Here is a 21,477-nt window from a genome sequence, read left to right on the forward strand (position 1 = left end):
CATGTCCATATATAAATGGAATTGCACTCATAGGATAAGAATAGAATGGAAATATCAACTTTTGGTGATTTTAAATTTCGTTTTCTTTTTCTATAATGTTTTTATAATGTAATATAATCCATTATAATAGTTTCATTACATAAAAAATTATCAAATGAATGATTAAATCATATCAATGACTTTAGTTTCTGTAAGTGAAAGCCATCTTAAAAAAGTAAAGTCATTTACAATGTATCGGGTAATAAAGTAGATGAATCTTCCACCAACACAAATGACATAATCAAACTAACTTTTTTCTTCATTTACTTTGACATTTTTTAGACTGTGTGCGGAAGTTTAAATGTTGTCAGATAAGCATAGAAGAAGGCAAAGGAAAACTCTGGTGGAACTTGAGAAAAACTTGCTATAAAATAGTGGAGCATAACTGGTTTGAAACCTTCATTGTCTTCATGATTCTGCTCAGCAGTGGGGCCCTGGTAGGTGGTGTATGATCTGTTCCTTTACCTTCAGCTGCAGCCCTGTACCTTTCCCTCAGTGTACCTCCTATAACATGTTTTTTACAATAATTTGTTTGTGAGGGTGAGAAACATTGCGCGATATTTTTAGCACAACTGTGAGAAGCTCAATAAATAGCAACTTTTATTGTTCTGGAGTAGGCCTCTGATTGAATCAAACCCAGAACAGTAAGGTTTTTGTACTATTTAATGAAGGCTGTTTTTGACTTTCAGTCATCAAAGACAGTTCTTATTAATAATGACTATGTAGACATGATATGGGTTTATAAGCTAAATATCAAACTGCTTAACATAAACGTCATTGCTGCAAGGAACTCACCTATCTCATTCATGCTGATTCACTAGTGCCAATCATAGTGAGTGGTAAATAGTAGCCTAATATAATTACTGACTAGCAGCAAAGTGCAAGTATTACAAACTTATTTTATGTCTGATTTCATTCAACAGAATGGTCAATTTGGTCAAAATATTGAAGAATATAATGAAAACAGTGTGACCCATTTTCCCATTTGGTAATACAGGCATAGTTGCGTTTCTTTTATTTTTTTTCAATTAGTCAATAGTGTTTGTTACAACGATTTTAATACGAGGATTTTGGAAGACTCTAAGCCCACCTCTGATTTGACTAAGAATCCTGCATCCTGCCATGTAGTCAAAGCAAAGAGGGTCAGCCCTGTGTTTTAAATGCCACGTAGAAAGGGTACTGTGATGTCTCATCAGTGACAAGTGTCACTGCTGTTATTACCTCTTGGTTCTCAGTTAACACCCAGTCAGAGCTCACCAAAGTGCACCAACATGCTGGCACAATGGCTGGCTTCTGAGGGGCTTCCACCTTCAGCCATAAATTGTGCTGAAAAGCCTTTATTTAGGCCCTTGTGTTAATTCCTGGTCACAATCCCAGATCCCACTTTTCTTCCAAAGGGAAATTTTTCCTTTGTCCTTAATCCAGACTACCAGGTGACCCTGATAGATTTTCCTATGAAGGGATCGAGTTACATAAATGCTCTTTTAATCCCAGAAGTCCCAAGGGCTCCTGCAAATGAGTACGCCCACCCTTCCCAAAGAGCACTGCAAAATGATGGCAGAGGGAGCTTCCGGCATACACTCCTCCCCCTTTTCCCCCTCTCCCCCGACCACCACACACACACACACACACACACACACACACACACACACACACACATATATGCCCAGGTTTCATGTATGTGAGAGAGAGAGAGAGGAGACAGTGAGAGATTAGAATCCAGCTTCCTCTCCCCAAGATGAAGGGGCTTCTTGCCTTATCTTTACATCACTGAGAGGAGAGATACATTGCAATGACTCTGCACTAAACAAAAGAGGCCTATTTGCAGATGACTTTCTGCCTCCTGCTGTAGAAAGAAGCAACTGGCAGTTAAACATTTTAAGCTCTTTTCACTGATACCAGAATTTTTAAATTATTTGAATTTAATGGTTGACTGAAATGCCCAGTCAGTGGTCGTTTGCATACAAATTACCATAAAGCAAAATACAGGTTTGGGAAACACAAAGCACCTGAGAAGAGGCTTGTAGCATGTTTTTTCTAATGAGCTATCAATTAGAAACAGTTTATGACAATAAAATTTAATGGGATTTTTTCACTTACAGGCCTTTGAAGACATATATATTGAGCAACGAAAAACCATTAAAACCATGTTAGAATATGCTGACAAAGTCTTCACTTACATATTCATCCTGGAAATGCTTCTCAAGTGGGTCGCATATGGCTTTCAAATGTATTTTACCAATGCCTGGTGCTGGCTAGATTTCCTGATCGTTGATGTGAGTATTCTGCACTTTCTTGCATCATTCTGTTGGCCTGTGGTGCTATGTGCTAGTCTTTGCAGTGGGGCCTGGCACATAGTAGGTACTCGGCAATTACTGTCTTCATGGGCCCAAACACAAAACTGATGATCCCCACTATCCCAATGAGAAGAAGCCCCAAATCATATTTTTGGACAGTTTAAATACATGTACTTGCATAGATGAATCAGCCAAATGTCATATTATAATTATTGACTTAGTTTCAAATTAATGTTTAAAATCCCAAGTTATACAAAATAATATATTAATGTAGAAGTTCTGCTTTTTTCACTCTTACATTTCACATAAGAATTTTTCACAGGCATCTTTGACATTAGTGTTTTTGTCATCACCAAAGACTGTTGAGAAGTGTTTGTCCCTCAGATAGATTACTAATTACAAAGAAATTTGGAAGAACAAATAGCAAGAGACACTTACTGATTTGTATGATAGTTACCAGAATATAAGAGGCTTTTAAAAATGGAGCATGAGGAAAATCTCACCTTTTATTCACAAATATAAAATCATAACTGAACAAAAATTTTTAAGTCATTTTTCTTTAGTTTAGCAATATACTTCTTAAATGCTTTTTAAATGAGCAGTTCATTCAGAACAGATAGGATGGAACTTAAAGACCTTTTGTCTAGAAAAGAATAGGGGAGCCAGTGGAGAGAGGGGACAGGGACGTGGGGGAAGGGACAGGATGATAAAGTCAACATAGAGGAGGAGGACCATAGAATTTTCAGGAAAGCACAATGTGCTTAAGAGTGCATTTTAAAGATGATAGTCTGTTGATTGTAATAATTCCTTGGTTGGCAATTAAAGACATATTTGATGTATAAATTTACATATCATTTTAGCAAAAGAAAAAAAATGGACCTTTTTTGGAGAAAATTATGTTTTACAGTTTCAGGTGAAAAAACTGACAACTCTTAATCTAGTATGAGCTTTCCAATCACCAAATGGAGGGAAACATTTCATAAGGGATAAAGAGAATTCTTTGAATTTAAGAGAGAAAGATACCTTTGTTGTTGTTTTTGTTGTTGTTTTCTAATCTGCCTAAAGCAAATCTACTATTAAATATAACATACAAAGCTACATGCAGGATTACATCAAAAGTTTTCTGGCAATAAAATAAGACAATAGATAATACTTAAAACCACATATATTTGGATATTACAAACAATGGAAAACTATACCAAGACTATAGCCATTCTTTTATTCATAGAAGGAGACAGATGACACTTTTTAAAATTTTTTGTATGTGGATATGATACATTGGTAAATTTATAATAAAAATATCTAATATTTAATATAACTATGTAATAATAAAGCCATTAAGTCAACACTACCTGAATATAAAGAAATTCTTAAGAGAAATCTAGTCCTGCAGCTGGTGTTCATATTACCTAACATATCCTGATATTTACCTTCTTAAAATTTAAGAAAACTATTATAATATATTAAACTAATCAATACTTGGCTTTATATCGATATATTTATTGATCTTTTTTTTTAAAGATTTTATTGGAGAACTGGGGGAGGGGAACAGCGTTGGGGAATTGGGGAAGGGGAACAGACAAGTTGCTGTTCTTTTGTCCTTCAGTCTAGTTTTGGAGGGCGTTGCTTCACTGGCCCATGTTGGTATTATCATTGCACTCTTCCTGGGTGAGGCAGTCACTTGCGGGCCATAGGATGGCCACTCACGGCAGCTCATGAAAGCTCAGGCCCACTTCCCGCCAGCCCCACTGCAGCCTACACCATCGCCGGCCACTCACAGCAGCCCAGCTCCAGGACAAGCTGTTGTTCACCATCTTAGCTGTAGAGGGTGCAGCGTCACTCATGTGGGATTTGAACTGGGTCCCTGCTGCTCAACACTGGTGTCCCAAGCCAACTCCTAACCAATGCACCACTCAGCCAGCCCCTATTGATCATTATTTTGTTATTGAAGATACTAATATGAATGTCATTTTTCTGGGCCCATGGGAGTGTGCAGTTGACTAGTGAGGACAGATATGTATACAACTAAAAGATGACATCTGTATTAGAAGTGACATTCACTTCAATGAGGAAGGAGGAAAGGCTTTATGAGGGCAGTACAGTGTGAGAGTGTGGGTTTGAGGGATGAGATTGTCAGCAGGTACGGAGGAGGGGAAGGGCACCAAAGCATTAAGACACCGATGCATGCCAGCTGGGCTGGTTCAAGAAACAAATAGCCCTAGAGGATAAGCACAGTGCCACAGGGTGAGGGAAGGCATCCTGTAATGGGATTATAAGATAAGAAAAGTAAGTTGGAGAAGAGTTTGAAGAACCTGAGATGCCATCCAACGAGAGTTAGACCTATGATTTAGAGAAGAAGAAGCCATTGTATATTACCTATGGAAAATGACAAGAGAAGCTCACTGTTTTAGGGAGAGAAATTTCGTGGAGGTATAAATGATGGAATAAAAAGGGGATTATTTAGAGGCCAAAAGACCATTTAAGGGATTGCTCCAAAAAGACGAAAAGTACTAAATGTAGCTCCTTTGCACACTTAGCTACACAAATCACATAAAATTGGATATTTTACCACTTCTTTTAATTAGCCAATAAATACTGCATTTGTTCGGAATTTTTTTTCCTTATTCTAACTTTTTTCTTTCAATTTATCCTTTAATTTTTTTCTATCTTTTTTTGGTTCTGTCTTCAGGGAATACAAGGTACTATAGGTCCTCAAATTTTATATGCAGAAAATATGCACAATAAGTGATAATTCAGTAACTGTTTATTCAATTGTCTGTGAAGAGGAGATTTACAAAGCCTAAAAGTTTAGATTTCTGCGAAAAATACATTAGCCACTTAAGATAAATTTTTATAGCTCATTTTTTCCCAAATTTAGAGATTTCAGTATTTCAGATTATATGCGAAAAATTATTTTGAATAAGTCAAGTTTTGTTGTAAAAATTTTCTTTTTCATTTATTTTTCTTAAAAATTATTTTTTCAAGTATCCAATAATATCATACTCTTAAAAGGTATATTACACATCTATTTTAATTTATCTGGTTTTGAAATTCAGGGTACTGTAGGAGAAAATAGCTTTCCTTAGCTAATACAGTTTCAATGAGTTTTGTATGTTTTTTCAAAGGAAATCAGACATTTTTGTGCCTTCTATGACAGTTACACTTTTCTTTTTTAGCTGAGATTTTACAACTTTTATCAACTACGTTAGTCATCTACATAAATGATCAAAGAAAATGTTCTGACAATTTCTAATTAGTTATACTAAAATCTCAGCTCTTTTGAGCTAATTATTTTAATTTTATCTAATTAATGATTTTATACTCTCACATTAAAATTTACAGAAAAGCAATGCCACTGTTTAGAGGCCTAGATCTTTCTGTTTAGAGGCCTAGATCTTTCTGAATGTATTTATGTTCAGATTCACCAGTGGTTTGCATAGTTTACCTATACTAAGTTTTCATTTCCCTTTCAGGTCGGCTAAATAATATGAGAAATGATAAAGTTTTATAGATAAAGATCTGTAGATGAAGATTGCATGTCTGTGTCCTTTTTCTTGTTTTGCATTTAATTTTAAAAAGTTCTTGTCAAGAATCTTGAAAAGAGAACGTGTAGTTTCTTTTTCATATGTTATGGCAATGGTTCTCTAACTGGGGCTCACAGATCTGTATCATTAGACTCACCTGGGAACTTAACGAATTGCAAATTTTCAAGCCCCACCCCAAACCTACTGAATCAGACTCTACCAGGATTCTGTGTTTTCAACAAGCCCTCTGGGTGATTTTGATACTCACTAAAGTTTAAGAAGTACTGGTTTATTGCATAGAGCAAGGTTGAACTGTGTAAGTTTTTTTGTCTGTAAATAAGAAAATTGTGTTGCTTTTTCTGTATAGGTCTCATTGGTTAGCTTAACTGCAAATGCCTTGGGTTACTCAGAACTTGGTGCCATCAAATCCCTCAGAACACTAAGAGCTCTGAGGCCATTGAGAGCCTTATCCCGATTTGAAGGAATGAGGGTAAGACCAAATACTTTAGAGTTTGTTGGAATTATAATTAAGAACAGACTGACATTTTGTTCCTTAAAAATGACAAATCCATGGAGAATATGTGTCTTCTACATTCGTAGTGACGGAACCAATCAATCAATAATATTTGTCAGACATCCATAAACTTGACACGGATGGAGACACTCACAGAATATAATGGCTGAGTGATTGCTTCTAACTAGATTTTTGACTCTATGGGAAATCTCTATCATGTTGTGTAGACTTCTGATGTGAGTCAAGATTAATTATGTTCATTCCATTTATAAATGTGCAGGAAATCCCACTCACTGTAATTTAAAACCACGTAGTCATTTCTCATTTCTTCATTGCTCCATATGATGTGTTTTGAGCCTCTCAAAGCCCGAATGTGGCCTTCTAGCTTTCAAACACAGGCTGAGCTGACTAGGAAGTAGGTCAACTGTTGAAATCCAACACTCATTTTAGAAAGGTGGTACAAAAGAACAAGGGGGAATGTGTGCTGTCATTTGTCATCCCCTGGGGCACAAAACCTGAGACCACATACCCTCTGCAGTGAGGAAATGATGATGCCCTGTCACAGTGGATTTAGTTTTAAAAGGAATTTTAAAAGGAATTTTTTTTAAATGATGCTTTTTGTGATATTTGAAAATCGTTACTTAGGCCTTTCTGTGCATGTTGCAAACACAACCAGAAAAGAATTGTGGGTGTAGGTGTGTGTTCCTGTGTGCACATGGTTGCCTTTAAGTTCTTTTCATCTTACCAAGTTAAAATTACTGTTTTTGCAGTAGTAGTTTTTATTTTAAAAAATGGAATCAAACTTTCAGTACTAGAATAATTTTTATATTTTCTATATTGAATCTGCATGTATAAGAACCTAAATTCCTAGTCCTCCCATAGATTTGACTCCCTTGGAAAACACATGTATTATTTCCTTGCTATCCAGCTTTATTTAAAAGTTAAACTTGTATCAACCAGTGTCTCCTCACATTTGCATAGTAAAGCATTCCTTGTGGTAAACTTAAAGATGAAGTGTCAAATACCTCTGAATTATCAGACAGTTGAAATTCTAGCAGTAATTTAACACTGTAATAAGTTTTTTAAAACTTTATTCCATTTAAAAATATATTAAAACATTATCCTTTACTGAATAGGTTCCAGGTGCTAATTTGCAGATGAATTGTGCCTTTTGTCAAGTACCCATTTGGTATTGTTGCTGTAAGATGTCGTTACTCGTATTTTTATATGTGTGCATGTATTTATACAGAGGGTGCCAAAAAATGTGTACACATTTTAAGAAAGGAAAACTGTATTAAAATTGTAATACTCAATATATACCAATACAAAAGATGAACACAAGTGACGTTTGACTTCTGCAATTACAAGCGGTGCTCAAAGTGGTTACCATCAGCGTCCAGACACTTCTGATTACGGCGAACTACTGCTTGAGCAACGTTGATCAAAGTGTCCACTTGTATACATTTTTTTGACACCCCTGCTATGTACTTTATTCCCATAAGGGATTTCAGGAAGGCTAATGCATGTTATTTTTTATATTGTACATGTCTATTCATTGACAAAGTTTATTTCTGATGTAGTTTAGGTGTGCCTGTGCAGAACAAAATACTTAGCTAAATATTTACATGTGGGATAATTAAGAAATATTCTGAAAAAGTTTCCTCAAAAGCCGTGGTTAACTGAGAAAGCTGTAAGCGAAAGCCACCAAGTGAAATCCTTGCGCTCAAATTGTAGCGTTTTATGCAAATATAGCTACTCATAGCTCAGCCTGTTCTGATTATGTAATATTTCATTTTATAATTTGAGAATTTCTTCTGAAAGGGATTCCACAAAAGAGGATCTTTAGAGTCAGAAAGTTAAATAACTTACTGAAAGGCACACAGCTGATTTGTGATACGAACTGGAATACAGATCTCCTGGCTTCCAAACCCTTTCTCCTCACCATATGTTCACTCTCCACACTCCGATCTCTTTGCTCCTGAGTTTATATGCAGGATGACCCTACACTAACTACATTGCTTGGGGCAGTCCTCGCTTGCACTTATTATTAATATTAATAATTATTATTAGTGTTCCTTTTCACCCTAGAAATTCACTGTCAAGTGTTGTCTTTTACTCTCAAATTTTGGATAGTAAATTTTATGGTTTGCATGACTAAAAAATTGTGATATTCACATGATGACATTACTTCTGTAGTCATGTCACTATTTGTACCCTTAATTATTTTTTTCATTCATAATATAATTAGTTCCATTATTTGATGAACATTTGCTACATGTATGGCCTTACCTCTTGACAAAGCATTCTACAATTTAAAATTTAATTTACACTATTCTTAGTATAATTAAAAATTTTAGTCAGAGCTACCAGAGTCTAGTTTCTGCCTAACATTTAACTTTAAGAACAGATATACTTTTTATCATTTGACTGTTGTTCTTTTTATTCTGTTTAAAAATAACTAACAGTAAATATTTGTTGTTGACTTTTCACCTTTTTTTCCTTCTCATTTTTGTGCCAGGTTGTTGTCAATGCTCTTTTAGGAGCCATTCCATCCATAATGAATGTACTTCTGGTTTGTCTGATCTTTTGGCTAATCTTCAGTATCATGGGAGTGAATCTCTTTGCTGGCAAGTTTTATCATTGTATTAACTTCACCACTGGAGAGATGTTCGACGTGAGCGTAGTCAACAACTACAGCGAGTGTAAAGCCCTCATAGAGAGCAATCAAACTGCCCGGTGGAAAAACGTGAAAGTAAACTTCGATAACGTGGGACTTGGATACCTTTCTCTGCTTCAAGTCGTAAGTGACCACTTTATTATTCTCTGTGATGTAGCATTAAAATTAATCTAAAATTCTTCTTTCTTTGTATTTACAAATGCATACTTCCTCAGGACCATCTTCCTAGGTTCTTCCTCAATCATTGCTGAACTCTCTCTCTTCGCCATGTTGAAAGTGGACAACTGTGCAAAATTTATAATCTCCGAGACAATGCATTAGACCCGAGCACCAGCCCTTTATGACTAAGATTTCTATTTAGGTTCTGAGCAAAGCAGAGGCACTGGCCTTAGGGTGAAGTTGGAAAGGTGTGGGGAGAGGTAGATTTCTGTACTCTTTCTCAGGTACCGGAGAGTATAGGTACCCATGTCAAATCTCCACGCACCCAACCTTCACCACGGTCATAACCAAAACCCCTTACACCCCTCACACAGACTGCTATCCCATCCCCATCTTCCTTCCTGCTGCTTGAACACTTTCAGACAGGGAGATTGCTCTTGCAAATGAAAACCTTCCTATTCAGTCTGTTATATCTGCTATCAATTCATAAAAATTAATTCAACTTCTCAACAGGCCACTCTAAATCATATCCACACACTCCCAGAGATGATCCATCCACACAAGACCCAAGGCCATGTGAATATGAGGGAAGGACAGATCCTGTTCCACCAAGGAACTGAAACAAATGTACAAGGCTTTTGTTTTCAGGTTACTATGTCCACACACAAAAACCACAAATATTTTAAAAAAGAGTAAACTGCAGTTGAATGTAATGTGTGTTTTTAGATTAGGAAACTGCCTCTTCTAATTTAATAGTGCCTCTAAATATATGGTATATTATAGTAAATTAAGAAGATTTTCAGGAACAAACCATCATGATTCGTGATTGGTGATAATACCATTTAGAAAAGGATACATAGAAAGGAAAGCATTATGATCAAACAATGAACCGTATGTTTCAACTTGTCTGATGCTATTGTAGGACTACATACATGAAATTATTTCATCAGATTTCATATTATATTATAGACACATCAGAGTCAAATGTTGTTAATTGGTTTTATGATAGCATAGTGTTATAATTTATCAGGATTTAATTATAGATGTTAAAGATACATATAAATATGTTATAGAAGAATATAATGTTGAAGTATTTCCAAAGCATATATTGTAAAACTTTGTCCAAAGAGTTTAAATATTAACCCCAAACTATTGTATATACCTGTTTTGACTGAATCTTGATCAATCAATCTGATAATTACTTATCTAATATTATAATTTGTGCAAGGAAAATAAATTAAATGATGTGACTTTTTTATAGGCCACATTTAAGGGATGGATGGATATCATGTATGCAGCTGTTGATTCACGAAATGTAAGTCTATTTAGAGAGAAAAGTGTTAAATTTGATCCAGTGAATATTACAGAGGTTGTATTTTAGTGATATTATCAACAAAATAAAACCGTGGGTCAATTTAAGTGCATCTGTATTACAAAAATAAAATATTCAACCTAACATTTTTCTTCCAATATTTGATCTCAATGTTTTTCTCCACTCGCTACAAATCTTTTAACATATTTTCTAGTCTCTAGCATGGCACCTGGCACTTAAAAATTTGTTGACTGTTTTTGCAAAATGAGACATTTTATTTTTGGCTCAATAGTTATGGCCATTTTGTGCACTGAAGCCTTCACAGGCACTTTTTTCACGTGTCGCCGATTTCCTTCAGCTTTTGATCTTCCTTGTAATAAAAAGGACTCGACTAATGGTGGAAAAAAAGAAACCGAAAGCAAAACAAAAGATTTAGCACTGTGTTTTTCTCTGGGAAGTCATATTTTTGTGGTAGAAGAAAGGGGCTTTGACAAACTACCTTATACACATCAGCACTTTTAAAATTTTTTGTGAATTTCTATTAATTTCTCATTGTCCAACAATGAGGGAGGAAGTCACATTTTGAAAAAAAGAGATTGGCTTCTGGTATATTTCCCAAGCATAGCATTGGGTTGTCAGAGAAGTCATGACATATTTTTCTACGTTTTTCATTGCAAAAATGCGTCATGACTTTTCCAACAACCCAATAATTAAGCTCAAAATGTTATTCCCCTAGCACCAACAACCAGGCATAACTCAGAGAGAATTCCTGAGGTGTGTTTTTTTCACCTTAGTAATAAAGAGAGCACAGGAGCTAAAAGCCCTGCGTTGTGTCTCTGCAAGTACTGTCAGGAATCCCACATATGGGCTTTTTTTTTAAGAAGAATGCCGTAAATCCCAGACTTACAAACGTTCGAGTTGCAAACAATTCGCAGAAGTAACTCCCGTGTCTGCTGCTGGTTGTCACAGTTGTGCTGCTGTGTGCTTACTGTACAGTGCGATAGTGGACAGTAGTACAGTGCTCAATCAGAGCCCAGGATGTCCAGAAGCAAGAGGAAAAGCAGTGGTGATGTGGAGGGGACTGCTAGGAGTGTCAAAAGTGTGTCAGACTCACTTTGTTGGACTTACAAACAAATCCGACTTACTAACGTTCTCCCGGAACGGAACTCGTTTGTAAATTGGGGACTTACTGTAATGTCTTATTATTTACCAATCACTATGCTAAGGACTTCCTTTCATTATCTCATTTAATCCTAAATAATAACCTTATCATATAGTTGATATTAGCTCCATTTTAACATGGAAGCAAAGAGGCTTAACACCTTAAGTGGTAGAACATGTTTTTGAAATCTGACCACAAAGAATGGGCTCAAAACTACTTTCTACAGTAGTTCCTACAAACTGATAACTTCGTTTAAAGTTCTCTCTACCTTTTTTTATCAATAACCTACATGACATACAACTTACTTTCAGTTTCTTCCTTAATAACTTGGCACATACTGTCTGCTACCTAACTCCTTACCATTCAAGCACTTTGCAAAAGATGGAATTCAATTGCCCACTAAAAATTATGAAAAGTTGCTCACTCTTTGTCTCATTAGCAACAGAGAAATGCAAATTTAAACCAAAACGAGATATCACCTACTCACCTACCTGATAGGCAGTATTAAAAATTTCGACAATACCAAGTGCTGCCAAGGATAAAACAGCAATAAAAACTCCTATACCTTGCTAATGGGAAAAGAGTGGATAAATGTGTTTTTTTTTTTTAATCTAAGGGGGCCGGCCAAGTAGCTCAGTTGATTAAGAGCTCACTCAAGAGTGCAAGCTCTGAGTAACAGCGGTTCGATGCCCGGCCTGAGCTGAGCTGCTGCTGAGCTGCCAACAGGTGGCAGGATGGCTCAGCTTAAAAAAAAAGGCTAGGAATTATCACTTTATTCAATAAAGTTCAAGATATTCTTTAACCCTGCAATTCCATTTTTTAGCTATATCCTACAGAAACTTGTGCACATTTGTAGAAGAATCTATGTACAAGAATGAACATATTTTTTGTATTTACAGAAAAACTGGAAACAACTCAAAAGTAGAGGAAATAGACAGATAATTGAATGTTATACAGTGATGAAAATTGTATATGAATATGGTATGCACAACAATGTGGATGAATCTTAAAAATATAATAGAGTTATAACAAATGTGTCTACCACATAAAATGTAGACATAATTAACCTGTTGCTCAAGAATACATACTTTGTGTTGGCCAAGTGGCTCAGCTGGTTAAGAATTAGCTTAAGAGCGTGAACTCTGAGCAACAGGACCGCTGGTTCGATTCCCACATGGGCCAGTGACACTGAGCTGCCGCTGAGCTGCCAAGAGGTGGCAGGATGACTCAGCTGGTGAGAGCACATGCTCCTAACAACAAGACTGCCTGTTCGATGGTGGGCTATACCCACCCGCAACTAAGACTGAACTTGGCACCTTGAGCTGAGCTGCCACCTAGATGGCTCAGTGGATAGAGCACGCACTCTTAACAACAAGGCTGCCGTTTCGACTTCCGCATGGGATGGTGGCTATGCCCACCCACAACTAAGACTGAACTCGGCACCTTAAACTGAGCTGCTGCCCAGATAGCTCTGTGAATAGAGTGTGTGCTCTTAACAAGGCTGCAGGTTCCACTCCCACATGGGATGGCATCTACGCCCTCCCCCCGCAACTAAGATTGTAACACACACTTTGAGCTTAGAGGCCACGAGCTGCTGACGGGCAGCCAGATGGCGACTGGTGCCCACCACAACTAAGACTGAAGAACAACAACTTGACTGGTCACCCTCCCCAATTCCCCAACACTGTTCTCCTCCCCCAATTCCCCAATTAAAAAAAAAATACATGCTTTGATGTTAACGCCAAAGAAAAAGCAAAAAACAATTACCATAAAAGTAAGGATAATGATCACTTCTAGCAGGAATGGTCATTTCTCTTTGAGAAGGACACCACGGTTTTCTGAAGACCTGGCGATGTCCTGGGCTGTGAAATTCACTTTATAACAATTTATTACATTGTACACTTATATGCTGTGCACTTTTGTGTATGTATTGTAGTTATGGGTTGTTGGAAAAGTCATGACGCATTTTTGCAATGAAAAACAGAAAAAAATACGTCATGACTTTTCCATACAACCCAATAATTTTAAAACATTTAAAAATATCATTACTTTCTATTACACACACAATAAATGACATAAAAGTCTCATCAAAGACTATACATTTTTATAATATTTCTAGTATTTTTTGTTTTACCCTATTTCACTAGAAAAAAAAATTTCATGTTGGCCATTATCCTCTAAATTGATTTCATGACACAATGAGTCATTACTTGCATCCATTACCTCCTATGACTAGTTAACTGCATTGGTTTGAATAATACCCTGTGAGGCCTGAAAAATAGATTACAACCAAAGCACAAACCAACTATCACATTTTCTTTTTTTTTTTTTTTATCAAAACTGTGCTGGACAAAAGAGGGTATCATTGTTACAGAACCAGCGCCTCAGGCCTACTTAGTAGGCTGTGTGTAGACTTATATTCAGAATGGAAAGATCCTGCTGGTATACCTGTATCCACACATGCATTGATTCTGACCTATCAAAAGAAATGTGTAATAGAAATCATACCTTTACACTTAGCTATTAGGATTGGCCAAGCACTGTTTTAAGTACTTTTTTATATTTAACCTTCCCAACTACCATATGAGGTTTAGGTTTTATTATTTCCGTTTTACAGATGAAGAAACTAAGTCAGAGAGTAACTTTTAAAAGTTTAACATGGAATAGTGTGACTCTAACATCTCTTCTGTAGGAAGATGAAATCCTCACTTTGCATGCCCTATTAGGGCCTTTGCTTATAAATTGCATTCAGAATCTAGAATGAGACATGCTTTGAGAATTGAAAGTCGCTTATGTCCTGTTTATGAAACAAGTATTAGGTCTAATTGTTATCATTCTTTATATTTTGTAGGTAGAATTACAGCCCAAGTATGAAGACAATCTGTACATGTATCTTTATTTTGTCATCTTTATTATTTTTGGTTCATTCTTTACTCTGAATCTTTTCATTGGTGTCATCATAGATAACTTCAACCAACAGAAAAAGAAGATAAGTATACCGAAACTTCATTTTTGCTCTAAAATTGAACTGAACATGTCACACCGTTTCCTTTTGACTCCAAACTGCAATCACCAAAAAGAAAGAATATGAAATTCAAAAATTATTTTGAGAGATGTAATCTGCTGTCCAATTTTAAGTAATTAATAATTCAGATAGCATGTTTTGATATTTCCAGTATAGAAATCTGACTAATATGGCATAATTTATGTACTGAATGTATGCATCTCTATAAATACAGATATTAATTAACAACATTAGAATAGAATGTAGAGCCAATTTTCATACAACTACTAAGGAGGATTTCATAACTAGCAAAGAACATGATTTTAACTTGTTTTATTTTCATTTCTTTACTTTGGAGGTCAAGACATTTTTATGACAGAAGAACAGAAGAAATACTATAATGCAATGAAAAAACTGGGTTCAAAGAAACCACAAAAACCCATACCTCGACCTGCTGTAAGTATAACATACTTTCATCACCAGTAAAAGCTATATTATCTATCACTTTCACAGCCCAAATTGCTAGATGTATTTTGAGAATTTGTAAAACGAAGTGTTACCTCAACAATGTGACTAGCTAAATAGCCTAATCAAATGTATTTCATATATTCAATATGTATAAATATATATTTCATGTAGACACATTATAAAATATATATATATATATATATATTTGTTGTAAAAGTCATGATGCATTTTTGCAATAAAAAACAGAAAAGATACGTCATGACTTTTCTGACAACCATATATATATATATATATATATATATATATATATATATATATTTCTGACTTATATACCAATAGTATTACATAAGCTTGATGTCACTGAGGAGCTCCTAATAATATAGAGAAGAAAACATAACCATATGTATATATGTTGAAATATTGAATATTCTCAGAGTGTAGTGGAGACCAATTGTGATTATTGAACCTCTCAGATATGCCCCAATTTTTGTCCAACTGCAGATTGAATGGAATCATTAATGAAACAAGTCACAGTTTTTTTTGTTTTTGTTATTGTTTTTACAAAAATCTATTTCCCCCTAGATCTTGTCCCTAAGTCATGTAATATGATTCTTTTTATGGCTATTCCAATTGTATATATGCCAGTTGCTGCTGCCTGTTTGGTTGCTACAGGGAATTGTTGTCAGGCAAGTCCCTGAACTCTTCCATCACTCCTGAAAGAATACCTCAGATATTAAGTCTCAGAACTCTGCCCTTAAGGTATACATGGGGCAAGTCAGTCCAGTCTTCCCCAGGAATTGAGACTCTATGAACAGATTAGTGACAATATGAAACTGGCCTTGCCATGTTCAGTTTGTAGGCCAAAAGCTCCAAGAAAGTAGGTAACTATATTGGATAAGACATAAGGAATGTGCAGTTTGAGCCTAGTCTTTTTGAGAAATAATGCAATTTGAATGGATGGGAAGGAAAGCAGAATACATTCCCTGTATGAGAAAATGTCTACTCCAGAGCCGTGGAAATAAATATTTTAGTTGAGAATAGTTATACATTTGAATTAGTGAGTAGTAAACACAAGATTTTTCTGGGTTAAATGAGTCCAGGTTACCTCTACGAGTCTGAAGTAATTGATCTTAATTAAGCAATACAAATGCAATATAGTTAAAAGAACAACATGGTAATGTCAAAAAAGTAGATTTTAGACATTGGTATGAGAAGATGTTAGAGACAAAATAACACTGGGTATGAGATTAAGAAGATGAGTCCATAATGTGGGGTCATGCCAATAGGATTGGAACACAGGAGATAAATGAACCAAGAAGAAGATTCAGTGAGATGAGGCAGCTATAAAATATAGGAAAAGAAGGAGGACATATAGATAGTAAAGAATCTAAAACAGTTGATGTTTTGTGGAGTTTCATTTATGGCTCCACTAACATACATGAAAGTCTGGTAAATGCATTTGGAAATACAGATTTAGGTCCTATGAAATTTCAGGCTGAGATAGTATTTTAGAGTTGTCAAACACAATTCAGTTGAGCTCTGAAGCATTGATTCATTTTTGAAAGATAATTAGAATAGACAAAAAAGAAAAGTGCTAAGCATGAAGCCTTGGGCACTTCACCATTACAGGAAGAAGTAAATCAACAAAGGAATGAGATTGATCACTAAGGCAGTATATATAGAGAGAGATGAATGAGAAAATTTCAAAAAAAGAGGCTGTTTAATTACATCAAATGACATTTAGGGGTAGGGATGATGGGAAGAGATCAGTGCATTTAGCTATAGTAGAATATTATTGATGAAAATTTGGAAAATTAGGAAATGATCTGGTAAAATCCACCCATTCGGTCATTCATTAAGAATGTACCATGCTAAGCATTTGGAATTTAAATATTGAACAACGTAGAGTCTATTTGGTGCAACAAATTATAATCCAAGTGTCACACCAACCAATAGAAATATCCAAGAAAGAAAGAATACACTTGGCTGTGAGAGCTGATAAGAGGGAGGGAGCTGATTAATAAGGAAGTTAGGGAAAGCTTCACTGAAGTGATGCATGAGCTGAGGACTGAAGAATAATGAGAAAGTGTCAATAGGCAAAGTGGAAAAGATAAGCTCTTTAGGAGAAGAGGGATGCACATGGGAAGGCCCTGAGATAGGAAGGCCGGTGAGGCTGCAGTGCAGAGCAAGGATTCGTTTGAGTCACATTGACAATGGTGATTAGGATAAGTCAGACTCTTCTATGCTTCGTAGGCCATGCTCAAGAGCTGTCTCTGTCCTTAGAGCAATAGGAAGCCACTGAAGGGGTCCTGTTCTGTTTGAGTTTAGTGGAGACAGTCAACCAGTATTGACAAAGGCAGTGGTTTTGCATTTTAGACTTGTTTGGGGGCTATATCTCAGATGGTAAGTAGCCTGAACCAGAGTGGTGTGGAGGTAAATAAAAGTGAATGGAATTGTGAGCTATCACAGGAATGAAATTGAAAAGCTTGTCTGCAAATTGAATATAAGAGTTGAAGAAGGAAGAAACAAATATGACAAGAGTTTCTGCCTTATACAACTAAATGAATAGGGGTGTCATGCAGGATATGAATTAGGAAGATGAATGGTGAGAAAATTGGAAATACTAGTTTGCAGAATTTGACAATCAAAAGAGTGGGGTGGAAACTCTACTGTCATGGACCCTAAGGTGCTTTTTATTGATCATGCTAATATGAAAATAAACACCAAGTTTTTACTTTTAAGCAATTTTGAGCCCTCTACACTCCAGGTGCTATATTTGAGAGAAAAATGACACTGCTCTGTCTTTGCAGACCCCCAAATGAGTAGAAGTGAAAATTAAAATTAAATAAGAGTAAACCATTTACAATACAGCGTCATCAATATTATGACAAATGTAACCACAAAGTTTTCTAAGAGCACAGAGTGCTTAAAGGTTAAAACGGAGTTAGAATTCACCAGACAGAGAAGGGGTGAAGGAAGTCTGTTTCAGCGGAGATAAATAAACAAGATAAAAAGATATGATAGAGGAGTGTTAGGAAATATCAGAAAGGTAGAAATAAGAGAAACATAACCAGACTTGGAAAAGGAAACTGCAGTAAACAAGAAGTAAGAAGGAAGGGTTTGAAACTGGAATTAAATGCATTTATTAGGTTGGAGGAGGTCCTAGAAGGACAAACCCAGGTGGAGCAATAGAAGTCCAATCCAGCATGTCAAATATGTATTCAAAGAGTGAACCATAACAAACATGTGGTGTTTGATGTCCAAGAATTTCAATAGGGAGAAATGGATGCCCCTCATCAGGGGGAATTCAGAACACGAGTATAGAGAATCCAGTCCTGAAAACGTGTCTGTTTGAGAAAGAAGACAATGATGTAGCCTACTATAAGTAGCAGAATCAGTCATTCTAGTTGAGAAGGTAGAGAGGACAGCCCCGCAGAACTTAGCCAAGGTTCATGCCCTAGGGTGCCTGAAATACGATGTGGATAGAGGCAAAAATGAATCAAACATGGTCCAATTAGCAGAACTGGTTTACAAGATGAGGACTTAACTTCATAAACAAGACATAAGGCCAGGCAGTGCTTGGAAATAAGGACCCAATTAAATAGGGCAAAGCTGGAACATCTGAATTAAAACTATCACTTTTTAAAGATAATTTTATTTGTACAGAAGAGTTACCCCACATAATCTTCACCTAGTTTTCCCTTATTTTAACAGCTTACATAACCATAGATCAGTTATCAAAGCTAAGAAATTAACCTTGGTACAATACCATTAAATAAAATACAGAACTTAATTGGATTTCACCAGCTGTTCCACTGATGTCCTTTTTCTTGAATTATAATTTTTAAAACATCTCAGTTAAAAACTTTACGGTAGAATTTAAGATGCTATGGCTTTGGGCAGAGACTATAAAGGCAGACACTAGGAATAAAGACAGAAAAACCTGGAGAAGTATTTAGTTATTAATTCTTCAAAGCAAATTTTGATACCTACCCCCAACTCAGGAGATACCAAAGATTTATTGGAGTGGCAAATATTTACTGACTATCCATCATACACATGATGATGTTCTGAGCACTGAGAACATAAGTAATTTTTTTTTTAAGGTAAGCCATCCTGCCACCTGTTGGCAGCTCAGCAGCTGCTCAGCTTGGGCTGAGAATCGAACCACTGTTGCTCAGAGCTCAAACTCTTGAGCGAGCTCTTAACCAATTGAGCCACTTGGCCAGCCCAGTAATTCTTAACATAAAATCAGTTTATAAAATCTGGTATCATGAGCAGCATAAATAAAACTAATACATTTGAAAACTGTTGGATATTCCAACATACAAAATTTTCTTCCAAGCACAAAACAAACATGGTGCATTTTCATACTGCCATGTTAAAATCGGATGAGTTGAACTTGATTTTTTTTCCATTTTTTAAATGAATTTTTACATATTATTTGTTCCAGAACAAATTCCAAGGAATGGTCTTTGATTTTGTAACCAAACAAGTCTTTGATATCAGCATTATGATCCTCATCTGCCTCAACATGGTCACCATGATGGTGGAAACTGACGACCAGAGTCAAGAAATGACAAACATTTTGTACTGGATTAACCTGGTGTTTATTGTCCTGTTCACTGGAGAATGTGTGCTGAAACTAATCTCTCTTCGTTATTACTATTTCACCATCGGATGGAATATTTTTGATTTTGTGGTGGTCATTCTTTCCATTGTAGGTAAGAAGTGCTTTCCCCCAATTAAAGAAGTTAGTAGTAACAATTTCTATTTTAGAACTTTGAAAGTGTTTTTCACTATTGTCTTCATTCATCCAGAAATTTCAAATAAAAGTCTAACAGTCCATTCTTCAGCTTGTCATAGCTCTAATTGCATGTTATGCATGAAATGATGTATAAAAAAAAGAATTTGTATTTTTCAGCTTTCATTTATCATTGTCTTATTTTAGAAGACAATAACTGCAACTTTGGCATAATACTCCCATACTCAGTTATACTACTCTCGTACAGACAAGTATTGCTTTGAATAAACAATTAACACACACATACACATATAAATCACTAGAAGTAGTCAAACAGTCCATAAATAAGATCTCCTTGATAATTGGAACTGTGCATATGTGTGTTTATATGTATTCCCACATGCATACGAGGTCGGACAATTAAGTTTGCAAACTCATCCTATAAAAAGTGCTACATACCTCATTGCTGAATATCACTATGGTCACCTTCGAAGCACTCCTCTTGGGAAGCTATGCACCGATGCCAGCACCTAGTCCTCCTTTCAAAAGGTGGAACTCTTTTTCTGGAATGGCCATCAGAGCTGTTGTCATATTACCCTTGATATCTTGAATGCCATCAAAACGTCTTTCTTTCAATATTTCCTTTATCTTCAGGTAAGGAAAGAAGTCATTGGGGGCCAGGTCAGGTGAGTAGGGAGGGTATTCCAATACAGTTATTTGTTTACTGGCTAAAAACTCCCTCACAGATAGTGCTGTGTGAGCTGGTGCATTGTCATGATTCAAGAGCCATGAATTGTTGGTGAAAAGTTCAGGTCATCTAACTTTTTCACGCAGCCTTTTCAGCACTTCCAAATAGTAAACTTGGTTAACTGTTTGTCCATTTGGTACAAATTCATAATGAATAACCCCTCTGATATCAAAAAAGATTAGCAACATTGTTGCAACGAGTTCTCAAACTTAATTGTCAGACCTCGTGTAAGCTCCATGCTACCTTTGGGTTCAGACAGTTTTCTATGGTTTGTAATATTCTTCAGAAGTAGACACTTATTTAAAACAGATTCATTATCATTAGTACATATTAAGCGTTTATGTATGGGACATTAAATGAGGTGCTGAAAGTAAATATAAGAGATTTAAGACAAGGTTGGGTCTATTTGAGGAAAAAGAACATACACATCGAGAGAAACATAGCATTGCACTATTATACTCTTACTCTGGTGAAATAGAACTTTGAAACAATGTGCCATTCCATTTAATCCTCACACAAGTGCTATTTGGTAGTAATATAGTGATTAAAGGATGAGAACGCCAGGGGTCATACAAACCTGGCCTGGAGCTACCTTATTTCTCCTACTTACCAGCTTTGTGACCCATGGCAGGTCACCGCACCTCTCCAATCCCTGGTTTTCCAAGAAATAGTTCCGCAAAGTGTTGTTGTGAAGATTAAATGAGATTATGTAAGTAAATGAATGTAGCACTTCCAAGCACAAAGAAAAGACTCAGTAAATATTTAAAAACAACAACAACAACAAAATCATTTAGTGATACATAAAATCAAGGGCCAAGTTTCAGTCCCA

The 21,477-nt window shown here is 35.9% G+C and overlaps 1 protein-coding gene across 1 annotated transcript in view; it reads left to right on the forward strand.

The window, feature by feature from the left end:
- The window catches only part of LOC109373905 (sodium channel protein type 2 subunit alpha-like), a 167,227-nt gene that overhangs the window by 141,688 nt on the left and 4,062 nt on the right, over positions 1-21,477 (forward strand). Inside the window, exons 15-22 of the mRNA XM_019628148.1 lie at positions 322-476; positions 2,142-2,315; positions 6,228-6,350; positions 8,893-9,174; positions 10,472-10,525; positions 14,536-14,673; positions 15,040-15,144; positions 19,610-19,880. Coding sequence (XP_019483693.1) covers positions 322-476; positions 2,142-2,315; positions 6,228-6,350; positions 8,893-9,174; positions 10,472-10,525; positions 14,536-14,673; positions 15,040-15,144; positions 19,610-19,880 — 1,302 coding nt within the window. The remainder of the gene's footprint in view (positions 1-321; positions 477-2,141; positions 2,316-6,227; positions 6,351-8,892; positions 9,175-10,471; positions 10,526-14,535; positions 14,674-15,039; positions 15,145-19,609; positions 19,881-21,477) is intronic.

Source organism: Hipposideros armiger, unplaced genomic scaffold (genome assembly GCF_001890085.2).
Source record: "Hipposideros armiger isolate ML-2016 unplaced genomic scaffold, ASM189008v1 scaffold_751, whole genome shotgun sequence".
NCBI classification, from domain to species: Eukaryota; Metazoa; Chordata; class Mammalia; order Chiroptera; family Hipposideridae; genus Hipposideros; species Hipposideros armiger.